The sequence below is a fragment of the Euprymna scolopes genome, chromosome 32 (genome assembly GCF_053919585.1).
Source record: "Euprymna scolopes isolate OS-2025 chromosome 32, ASM5391958v1, whole genome shotgun sequence".
Taxonomy (NCBI): Eukaryota; Metazoa; Mollusca; class Cephalopoda; order Sepiida; family Sepiolidae; genus Euprymna; species Euprymna scolopes.
Window position 1 is genome coordinate 71377756 of NC_136513.1, and position 12712 is coordinate 71390467.

General features: G+C 35.9%; 1 protein-coding gene across 1 annotated transcript; it reads right to left on the reverse strand.

The window, feature by feature from the left end:
• Positions 1-710: 710 nt before the first annotated feature.
• LOC145256426 (UDP-glucuronosyltransferase 2B14-like) lies at positions 711-12324 on the reverse strand. Its single transcript, XM_080115311.1, has 2 exons — positions 12230-12324; positions 711-3006 (listed from the first exon to the last, which is right to left on the reverse strand). The coding sequence occupies exon 2, from the start codon at positions 2983-2985 to the stop codon at positions 1468-1470; it is 1518 nt and encodes a 505-aa protein (XP_079971437.1). The 5' UTR covers positions 2986-3006; positions 12230-12324; the 3' UTR covers positions 711-1467.
• Positions 12325-12712: the final 388 nt, after the last annotated feature.

Below are 12712 nucleotides of genomic sequence, written 5' to 3' on the forward strand. Positions count from 1 at the left end.
ATTAATTAATTTTTTTTTTTTTTCGTTATATTTTTTTCTCGGGATTTGATTATATTTTATTTTTATTAATTATTTTTTTTTCAGTATTTTCCTCGAGTAACGTTGTTACGCTTTGATAATTGGCGACGCTCGGCGAAAGCCTGCTGTTGACATCATTTTCCGAGCAAAACCGAGTGACCAGTTAGTTATGTCGGGTTCAAATTCTGCATAAGTACCAGATCTCCTGCCACTCTCATCTACTTTAACAGGAAATATTATCTTGTAACCAGTGGGAATATAAATTAAATGTTTGGGGCAGGGAGGTTAGTCAAATGAAAAGTTAGTAATAATAAAATTCTTACGCTTTATCATTTTAAAATTATTTATGACAAGAAGTTATTTCATTTTTAACAAGTGAAGCATGCATGGTCCCTCGTGAGTGCACAGTTAACGAGGCATTAAAAAATGGCTAAGTTCAGCATTTGCACCACCACCCCTCCATTTAGCCCCAAAAGTCCCCAGGGGACGTCAAACCCGGGTGAAAATGAACAAATGTTTGCAGTTTTATGCCTTAAAATATGTAAATTTGAGTTCTGCACCATATAAAAAAAACGAAATAACTAAGTCCATCATTTGCCCCCTCATTTAGCCCCAAAAGTCCCCAAGGCTTTAACATATTTAAATTTGAATTCAGTACCATGCAAAACTGCTAAATAGATACACACAGAAAATTTTGGACAAATTTAGCCCCAAAAATGGAGTGTTTTTATTAGCTCTAAAAAAAGCCCCTGGGGCACACCGAAGAGTTATCGCAAAATATAGACAAACAAAATTATATGGAAATCAGTTAGTTACAACTTTTCAGAAAGTTTTATAAAAATCCAAGGCATCTTTTTCAATAAGGACAAAGATGTCAATTGTAGCCATTTTAACCCGAAAGGCACCTCTAGGGTGGCAACCGGAGTTTTCCCGGAAAATCCGTTTTGTTACTTGTTTACTCATATCATGATTAATGTTTATGCAAAATTTCAAAAAATTCCAAAGCGTAGTTATTGAGAAAAGTGCGGCCAGACGAACGGACGAACGAACAAGGTGAATTTACAGGTCCACCCTCCTTTAGTTGGGGTACCAATAGCATGAGTACGTTTTATCATTTTAAAATTAATTATTTATGACAAGAGGTTATTTTATTTTCAAAAATACAAAAGTAAACATTTCAAAAGAATATTTTTAAAATACTTCATTAATAGCGAGTACATTAAAACTATTTCCACGACTTTTGAAAAATAGACTGAGAAACTTGACGGAAAAAATGTATTGGCTCAAATGTATTTTCTTATAATCTTATTTTTACATCTGGTAATTTATTGATAGTTTCAAATTACTCGACATTATTTTAATGAAGAAGTAACTACTATATTTTTATTTTGAGAATATTCTGTAATCAACGTTTTTAGTCAAGTTTGATACTTTCTCAAATGTCCGTGTTTAGTCTTTCTTTAAGTTTTTTTGTACTTTATTACTAAATATCAAGATAAAACATTTGCGCAGGATTACCACAGTTAGGCACAGACTCAAAAACACAGCCGAAAAGAAAAGCGTCAACATATCAAGCATTAAAAACTGATACAGTGGAAGATCCTGATATTCAGATCTTAAATGCTCGCCGCCATATTGAATCATTTCGTCTATTAGCCGAGCCGCTTTCTCGGCCGGCCGTTCTTTCTGAAATCTGAACATTTTACTGGTTTTTGCGATGTTTCTCTTATATTTAGGATTCTCAATGACCTCCACGATATTTTTCACGAGCTCATCTACTGTATACGTATACATATTCATCGAAATTCCAAAACCCTTGACTTGCATTCGACGACCATTTAAAGGTTGGTCTGCAAGAACAGGAAATCCAATCATGGGAATCGCATGGTAGAGGCTTTCATACTGACCACTATTGCCACAGTGAGTAATGAACAATTTGGTTTGGGGATGACCTAAAAGATCATTTTGTGGCAGCCATTTTGTTAGGAAGACGTTTGGGCGAGAATAGGATTCATTTGAATGTTTCCAGACGACATCGTATTTAATTTTACTAAAAGCTTCCTCTAATTTTCTAACGTGAATTTCTTTGCCCCAGTTAACAAAACTGCCGGGTGATACAACGATCACCCCGTTTTTAGAAGCGTTGACAAATTTAAAGAGTTCTCCCTGTAGAGGTTTCGCTGGCCGGGTGCCCATCCCGCCAACGTATTTAACATTAGGCAGTGCAGGTAATGCTGGATCTAGAAACGGATCACAGTCAAGAATAAACATTTCTGTTTTTCGTAAAAGTCGTTCAAAATCAATATCTGGTCGTTCCGGAACGTATTCTTTCACACGTCTTCCCGGGGAACCAATAAAAGTTTGGAAATATTCTTGTAAAACGGACAAAGTATTTGCTAACCGCTGTGAAAATGTGCTTAATTCTAGATGATGTATATGGTTATAAAAAGGAATAAGCCAAGGCGTTCTGTGTAAGTAATATTGGTTATGTAAACCAAGCAAGACAAAAGGGGTAAATAATTTGTAAGCAATAATTGCCAAACAGTTGCTAACAAAATTTTCATCGACAACAGTCATAGAAGCATTTATAGACTGAAATCGAACGAAAAGCTCTTCATCAAAAAGATAACGATCGCAGGTATCTTGCAGAGCTCTAAATGTCTCTGACCTTGATGCTCCGCTAAACGATAGCAATTTCTCTAGTAAATCATGAAATCTCTTAAACTCTTCGTATTCTTCAACGATGACATAGTTGACACCGTTTTTAGGGGTCAGTCTTTCCAGGAATCTCTCCGGGATGGTGATGTAACTGGTGTGTCCCAGACTTGTCATTTCTCCAGCCACATGGATCATCGGATTTAAATGACCGAAGAAAGGCATAGTCAGAAACAAAATGTTGTCAGCGCTGGTTTGTTGAAATGGCAACGTTGCAAGAAAACTTAATCGCAAGATGACTGTCAGTTTCATGGTGGCGATCTGTTGCGAATTCTGTAAAAGGAAAGAACAAGAAACATTAATTTTAAATAATAAAAGTGAACGCTCGACTCTCTTCATTAATCACGTATTCAAATATAATTTGTGGACAACAGTGAAACACATTGTAATCAGAGTTTTTTTTCTGTCTGTTTCGATTTACTCAAAACCGCACACACCTCGTCTTCTCATGTATCGTTCTCTTCTTCCTCTTCTACTTCTTGCTCTTTTTCTTTTTTTTTCTTCTCAGTCGTCAGAAGCGTCGTCTTTGTCTTGACTACGTTTTTCCTTCTCCCTTTTTGCTCACAGTGACCCGTTTTTATGCTAAGCTGAACTCTCGTGTATGCGAGAGAACACGAGATTTTGCGTGATTACTTGGTAATATTAACCGGCCGCCGCCATCTTGCCATTTTTCTTTGGACGTGCCCGCTTTGCAGAGTGCACACCTCGAGCGTTTGTCAGGTAAGCCCGTCTGTTCGCAATTTATTACACACACATTACCATGGCATTGCTTCCATGCAGATTACAACATGATCGTCTTCAAATTCAATGTGAAGAGTTTCCGAATTCAAGCTTGGTTTACTCCATGAATCTTTCTACATTTTTACAATGGAGTCACTATTTTTCTGGGCTCCAAGAAACCCCGCTTTAGACCATCGGTAAGCTCTCGTCTACTCACAGAAAATAATCTTTGAAATTAATTAAATAATAAATAATATATACATCAATATGTAAACAATAATATATATATATAAATAAATAAATAAATATATATATATATATATATATATATATATATATATATATATATATATATATATATTTATAAAAGTGAAAATGCCTGTGTGTGCGTGTGTGTACATTTCCCTACCAAATAACTCTGTCAATTTTCGGTCTAGAGATTCGAGATTTGGCATAAGGAGTATTGAGATAAGGGAAAATCTTTTTAATCGATTTCGGACAGAAAATTGTCTGTCAAGGGATCAAATTTCAACGATTTGACCTTTGAAAACTCTATCAAACACCTCCGCCAATTTTCGGTCTAAACACTTGAAACTTTAAATGTAGGTTACTTGGACATGGATCAAACTTTTTAATTTGATTTGAACCTAAAAAATAAATGTTAAGAGGTCATAATAGGGGTCAAAGTTTTTTAAAAATTGATCTCTGTGATCTCTACCAAATTACTCAGACAATTTCTAGTCTAAATATTTGAAATTTTACATAAACGCTATTCAGAGATAGGGCAAGCTTTTTAATCGGTTTGAGTGGAAATTTTGAGCTGCCAAGTAGTTAAAGTTCAAAAGATTGTACCTTTGCAGTGTCTAGTAAACTACTCAGCCAATTTTGGGTCTAAAGATTTGAAATTTATACATAACGGGTATTCAGACATGCGGCAAGCGTTTTAATCAGTTTTGGGGCGAAAATTAGGCTGCCAAAAGGTCAAAGTTGAAAGAGTTGACCTTTGCAGATTCTACCAAATTCCTTCAATAATTTTGGGTCTAAAGACTTGAAATTTTAGATGTAGGTAACTTGGACATGGGTAAAACTTTATATTTTGATTTGAGACCAAAATGATAAATGTTAATGGGTCAAAATTGGGGTCAAAGTAAAGAAAAATTGACCTTTGCAGTCTCTACGAAATTACTCGGACAAATTTTGGTCTAAACATTTGAAATCTTACATAAAGTGTATTCACACGTAGGGCAAGTTATGAACAGTACATAAGGCCCGAGCAAAGCCGGGATGAACTGCTAGTTAATAATAAATAGTGACATTTACAACTAAAATTAAAGTAGGTTTAAAGCTCCAAAAATGTGTACTAAAACTGTCTGCAAGGGCTCGTGGCGCAATGGTTAGAGTACGTGAAAAAATCAATTGTAAAAGTGATATTCTCCTGAAGGTTAAAGGTTCAATACTCAGTGTGGGCGACCAAAAAATGCAATTGTGAATTACTTAGGACCTCTATCTAGTCATGGCTGACGGAACGAGAGCATGCTACCTCGATGAAACAAATAAAGGGTTCCGTTCAAAATTCCATCCAAATTCCCAAGTTCGACTGAAACGAATGTTCGACAAAATACACACGAAGAAGATTGGAGGTTACATTCACCAAAAAGTTGTGAAATTGATATTCCCCATGAAAATAGTACTCTGATGAATCCAAATAATACGAATAACCAATCCTCATTTCAAAAAATCAGAAACGAAATTATTTTATATTTAAATTATTTTCTCTCATTAGACGAGAGTTTATGGATTTCTCGTCAATATAAGTTATTTTTGCATGTGTGTGTGTGTGTGTGAATCACTTCTTACAACAAAATTTAGAATGACATTTTTACATTGAATTTTACAATACAGACTTTTAGATATCTTTTTTAACTGTAAGTGCATTTGACTATCAAACTTTTTCTCTGGATTATTCTTCAAGTTTGGATCTTTTTTTTTTAATATCCTTTGAACCTTTCTTTTGACATTTTGTCAAATATTTTATGTACGTATGATCTATCCCATAATTTTAGTATTCAATTCACGTGCTAAATTTATAGACTACATACGAATAGTTCTACTAACTACGTTTCCTCTGTGGATATGAGCCATTCATTGAAACTCCATGGAATAAGGAAAATCTTTCATTTCTTTGTCGAAAAATAACTTGTTATGAAGTATAATTTACAGACTTTAAATCCAATTGTTCAAATATATATATATATATATATATATATATATATATATATATATATATATATATGTATGTGTGTATATATATATATACTTATATATATATATATAGAGAGAGAGAGAGAGACTTATATATATATACAGACTTATATATATAGACTTATATGTAATTATACTGAGTTCGTGAAATTCAGTAAATTTTCATGTACCAATGAGTTTTAAGCCAAAAATGGTTGACTTAAAGAGTAAGCTACAACATTATCAAATTTTATAATTGAGCATTAATATACTGTGTAAGCAAAAACAAGACTTCAAAACAAGGGGTTGGTGGCAACAAAAAGTGTATTTCAATTTACGTTACAATTGTTTCTATTTCCAGTTCGACAATGTCAAATCATTTTCCGTAACCACAACAAAGGTAGATGTTTCTCGCATGCCTTTCTAGCTAGGGATTCCACTTCCTTCTTTCTCTTCAAAAAATGCTCCATTGCCAAAAGTGTGCTTATTCATAAAGTCTGAAGAAATGCTGGTTTTGAAAATTTTCAAACGACATAATGCTTGAAATTGTCGAACTGGACATTGAAACAATTGTAACGTAAATTGAAATACACTTTTTGTTGCCACCAGCACCTTGTTTTGAAGTCATGTTTTTGCTTATATATATATATATATATATATATATATATATATATATATATATATATATATATATATATGCTTACACAGTATATATGTATATATATGTGTGTATATATATATAAAGATATATATATATATATATATATATATATATGTATATATATATATATATGATCTCATTCAATATCGCATTTTAAAAGTCGTTCTAATTTCCTTATTTCATGCCATGACATTGTATGTATGTTTCACTGATAAGTAACTTCTTTGACATTATTTTTCTTTTATCACTTATATCATTCGGGTGTTAACCTCAACGAACTCTATATAGCTTATCAGCATGACAAATGAACTTGAAGTGGTTTCTAAGTTGATAGCAAATAAAGAGATAAAGCAGACACCATTTTCACCTGCGTCATTGCATTTACATTAGAGGCTTTGTATGTCGGTATATTAGTCATGCTTTTTTTATATGTAAGTCACCATTATTCAAGGCCTGAAGTCCACTCGAGGATAAGAGTTAATGAATGTAGGGTAGTCAGTGAAACAATAGAGTTAGTGGTGGAAACAGGTTAGAATTTGATTATTTAAAAGGACAGCTCAACAAGAACTTGTTTACATTGGACTTGACAGGTTGGAGGAGGGGAGAGGTCACGTCTCAGGGAGCGGTGTGATTACTTCGAGTTTCGCGCACAAACTCTTGCTGGAACTGCTACGAAACTGAGTAATTTCGCACGACACTAGTATTAATATGAGTGTGGGTGGTCGGGGTGGAAGTTTCCCCAGCCAATCAGATTACGCTACGAAATTGGGGGAAAAACCCCAAATTCTGCGGGTGTGCAATTCGGCATGCGATCTGAGATTCAAGTCAATATTAAATTCTCATGACCCCTAAGGCCTCACTGTCAGGCGGACATCTGGCTTTGAGTTCGTCCATGCCAGACAGTGTTATGTTATTGTTCTAAGTTCCCTGTCATCAATTTTAAATGCAAAATATATATCTCTGACTTCCAAACAATATCTATTTTGATAATGAAATAAAATATATTTTCATATCCCTTACTTAAGTCTTTGGGATATCTGCTGTTACCCGGGATCGATTAAAGCTATCTTAGCATACCCAGCTCCCCAATGAGGGCAAATTGCTCCCTCAGGTTGATCATGTTACATCCATTGTAGCATTCGACCTAATTAATTTGTTAACTGTTGACATAGATAACTACATACCTTCATATTTGAAATACCCCTACACTCTATGTTTAAAAAGAATTCATACGATATAGCATCTGACTTAACTGATTGGTTAACCATCAGAATAAACAGTCACATACTCTCCAAGAAATTCCAACAGAAATCGAACAGCCAGCCATGGTAAACTCATGAATGTGTTGCTGCCATCGCAAACAGAAACCACTACTTCAATTGCATTAAATATAAAAGATGTTTTGCAATTAAAATTACTTTTAGAACTGCCAGAAATCACAGCAACAGGATTATAGAAGACGAACAAGAGTCATATGCTCATTTCATCAAGTTCAAGTAAAGGAACACAGGCTTTGTTCCCATGAGTTTTGGCGAATAACAAACAAAGTCCTGAACAGATGCGTGTCTTCAATCCTGACCATCATCAACAAACCTGAGGTGATTTCGTCAGCATTTGTCAAACTCCTTGCGAAGAACTTTGCAGCAAACTCAATCCAATAAGATGAAGGCCACCTAATCCCCAAATTTCCCCCCAATAACCTGAGTGACATCCACATATTTGTTCGTGATATTGCCACACTCATCAAGAACCTTGATGCCAACAAAGCAACTCGTCCTGACAATATTCCAGTTATAGTACTCAAAAAGCTGCAACCAGAACTAATGTCCATTCTTGCAAAGCTATTCAATCGATTCATAAAGGATAAATGCTTCCAAGCACCTTGGAAACCCCATGAGCTTGTCTAGTATTTAAAAATACTGGAGGTCGATCTTCTGCATCTCAGTATAGATTAATTAATCTTTTTCATATCAGGAGTAAATTGCTTGAATCCGTGTTAAATATAGAAATTGTTTCACTTATCTTTGTACTCCTCACCTTATCGCTGCCACACATATTTAAGGACATCAGAACAAAACAAATTAAATTCTACCACAGCATATGGTTACAGTAATCTATGGGCTTTGTTGACATGTCTTCAGCAAACTGTTTGTGGGCTTTTTTGTGTATTGCCTTCAGAAGAGGCTTCCTCCTCAGGTGACAGCCATGCACACCAATTTGAGGAGTACAAAGATAAGTGTGTAAAGCCTACAGTCAAGCATGGTGGTGGGAATGTCATGGTATGGGGCTGCATGAGTGCTGCAGGTATTGGAGAGTTACATTTCATTGACGAAAACATGAACTCCAACATGTAATGTCAAATACTTCAGCAGAGCATGATCCCCTCCCTCCAAAAACTGAGTCGCAGAGCAGTGTTCCAGCATGACAATGATCCAAAACACACATCCAAGATAACCACTGCTTTACTGAAGAAGCTGAGGGTAAAGGTGATGGACTGGCCAAGCATTTCTCCAGACTTGAACCCAATAGAACATCTTTGGGGCATCCTCAAGCAGAAGGTGTGAAAGTGCACAAAGTTTCAAATATCCGCCAGCTCTGCTATGCCGTAATTGAAGAGTGGAAGAGCATTCCAGTGACTACATGTAAAGCTCTGGTAAACTCCATGTCCAGGAGAGTAAAGGCAGTTTTCAATAATGATGGTGGCCACACAAAATATTGAGAGTTGACATATTGTATGTTAATATTGACAACTTTTCGTAAGGGGTGTATTCACTTTTGTTGCCAGGGATTTAGCTTTTAATGGCTATACTTTGAGTTATTTTGAGGGGGAAAATAAATTAACTCTGTTATATATGCTGCAGACAGACTACTTTTCATTGTGACAAAAAATCATTTATCGATAAACAGAAAACAATATGGCTGACGAGAGCCTAATATTATTTACCATTAACTGGTCCCCCTTATGTTAGGCTTAAAACCGACGGTACCAATGTTTTTTTTCTGGCCTTCTGTACAGTTTTAAATAAATAAATAAATAAATAAAATAAATAAATAAAGATATATAAGACCAAACCATCTCAGCCATCAACTTCTCACAGGAAAAGCATAAGATGCTACGGATAGAAACTATCAGAGACCCAACCATGAATCTCATCAAGGAGGTCATACACCAAGGATGGCCTGACAACATCCGTTATTTACCTACAGGGATCCACCCATACTGGTCTTTCTGCGATGCACTTGCTGTCGAATCAGGAATTTTATTTAAAGGCAGACAAGTTCTCATCCAAGAAACCATGAGAGAAGACATTCTCCACCAAGCCCACCAAGGCATTGAAAAAACACGCCGATTTGCCAGAGAATGTGTGTACTGGATCAATATCAATAAGGACATTGAAAGGATGTGCAAGTCGTGCACACTATGCCAAGAGTACCAGGATGCACACAGGCACGAACCACTGCTCCCACATGACATTCCATCCCAGCCTTGGAAGCTCATCGCATCCGACATATGTTAAATTGATGGACAACAATACCTACTCACCGTCGACAGATACTTTAAATATCCCATTGTCGAAGAAATGACATTGCCTATAACCAGCAAGGCAGTGGCAGACAAAATCAAATACTATGCCTCACTTTTTGGTCGCCCAGACGAAATTATGATCGACAATGGCCCCAATTACTCTGGACATGCCTTCCAAAACTTGATAAAATCCTGGGGCATAAGACATGTGACAAGCTCACTATGCCAGAAGCAATGGCTTTGTGAAAAGACATGTGAGACATATCAAGTCGATCATAAAGAAGTGCAAAAGGGAGAGAACTGACATCCACCTTGCTCTGCTTCAGGCCAGGATAACACCAATTGATAGCAAACTCCCTTCGCCAGCTGAAATGCTGTTTGGCAGGCCAATACCTATCGATCTAACCAGCTGGTCAGAACCAGGCAAAGAAGACCACCGCGACCAACTACAGGCAAGGTCGTCAAACATGAAGACCCACCATGATCAGCACAGCAGAGCCAGACCACTACCGCCACTATATCCAGGCTAATGTGTGTGGATACTCAACAGGATGGATCACACATGGCACTCGGGGACCATCCTCAAGAATGATGAGGGGCCCAGTAGTTATATAGTCGAAACGCCTAATGCCGCGAAACTCTGTCGCAGCCGCATCCACCTGCATGCCATACCTTTCCCAGCACCTAAGAAAGTATGTTTACAAATCCCTGAACCTGATACCCCACATGATATGACCAATCCAGAGGAAACAAAGGTTGAGGATAAAACCAACAAAACCAACAGCAACATACTCCTACGGTACAAAAGCAGGTATTGCCCACTCCAAACCAAATCTGGCAGAACTATAAAAACACCCTCACGATACAAAGACTGACCCCACTCCACAAACCAATGACATGAACTGTCACAAAACACACACACACACACACACATACAAATATACACAATGAACTAAACAGGGGGGGGGGGATGTTGTAGTAATGCACTAAACCAATTACCTCCCTTTGTATAGGCCCGGATGTAACTTTACCAGCCTAGCTCTCATGCTAAATAAACGTTGATTTACTCGCTCCTCTGTTCGGCTCTATTTCCTATAAATAGCACTCCAATAAGTAACACTTCAATGACCTCTCCCCAACCCCTAGTATTGCCAGGAGGTGATTGGGTCTCGTACAGAGTAATACAGAGGGAAAGGGAACCACAATGCAATTCCTATTCCCTCGATCTCTTTTTTGTCCAGACAGCATGGGATTAGTACGTGTTTTCCTTTTCTGTAAACAAGAGGTGGGGGGGGGGCACCTCTCTCCCTCAACATTAGTTAAGGTTAGTTTTAATTGTGAAAGTTAATTATCACTTGTAAATTGTTTTTGTAAACATATTGTAATATTTTCTTGTAAAAAAATAAATAGTTAATTATATTTCTCATATATTACCATTGTGTCATGCGTCGGTTTTTGTGTCTGCCTTAAATGTCTACATTATATAACGAAGTGGGCCTGGAGACGAAGATTTCGACCATGTCGAACCCTCAAAGGGCAAGACGTCTCCCTTGGAGAAGAAGGAGCCAGCTATATTCAACATCTCAGGTATGCTTTTCACTTCAGCTAGACAAAAGAACGTCTAATCGATAGATCTTCATACACATTTCCAAGACATTTAATATAACATGTGGGTCGATCACACGCCAATTACCGGCCTATAGGGCTACAAAAAAAGACATTCTTGGAAAGGAATAACAGATTTTTCAGTAAATTATTATTTAGAAGTAAAACATCAATTTCTTAAGCAAGAAGTAGTAGCAACAGCTGCAGCTTGAGAAAAAGAAGAGTTATAGGATGTCATAAATAAAAGATATAAATAAAGAAAAAGAAGAGTTATAGGATGGCATAAATAAAAGATATAAATAAACCAAAAAAAGGAAATGTTTTAAAATGGCAGAACATTATAAACATGTTAAAGTGAACCTTGGGCTTACTTTCTGTAACCTCGTAACTCTCATTTCCCTTATTTTGTCCATTAGTCCTCATGTTCCATGAATGATGTTTCTGACAAAGAGAAAAGAATTGCTGTTTTCTAGGTCGAAATCTGTCAACAGTTATCGTCGGGTAGTTTTTAAATTTGAAGTAGTATATTTTTTAGTGGCTTTATCTCTTTTCTGGGGCGATTTCCATAAACATTGGGGTTCTCATCCATAAACAGACGATACTGGGTTAGGCAATCTAGTATTACTTAAAATATAAGATATTCACTTCTATTTAGTGCTATGCTACGATTTATAACTTTCGATATTACTTTGTTAAAATTAAAAGAAACAGAAATAACTATCATAAAATAAGCTTTTACTTACCAACCAGCAATCTGAACAGTATATCTGCAATCATCTACATATGGCCTAGATTGTGAGCAGTTAATTTGTAATCTGTCTTTTATATATATATATATATATATATATATATATATATATATATATATATATATAAGAAAGAGAAAGAGAGAGAGAGTGTCACTGATATCTCAAATGCCAACTTTTTTTATTTAAATGAATATATGATCAAGCACCCATAAAGTGTGTCACCAAAAAAGCAATGACATTTTTTTGTATGAACAAGCATAATCAAAAAGAAATCATCGTCTCACCAAAAGCAACAGCAACAAATAGAGAAATTGTGTTTTGATTTGCCCAATTATGACAGCAGTTAAAAGAATACTTTTGCACCACTTTTATGTGCTTTTTATTAACATTAAAATCAAGTTAGAATGCAACCAACCCTTATGTTTGAAACGCTTATTCCAATTTGGATCAAAATCTATTACATGATTTTAATTCTAG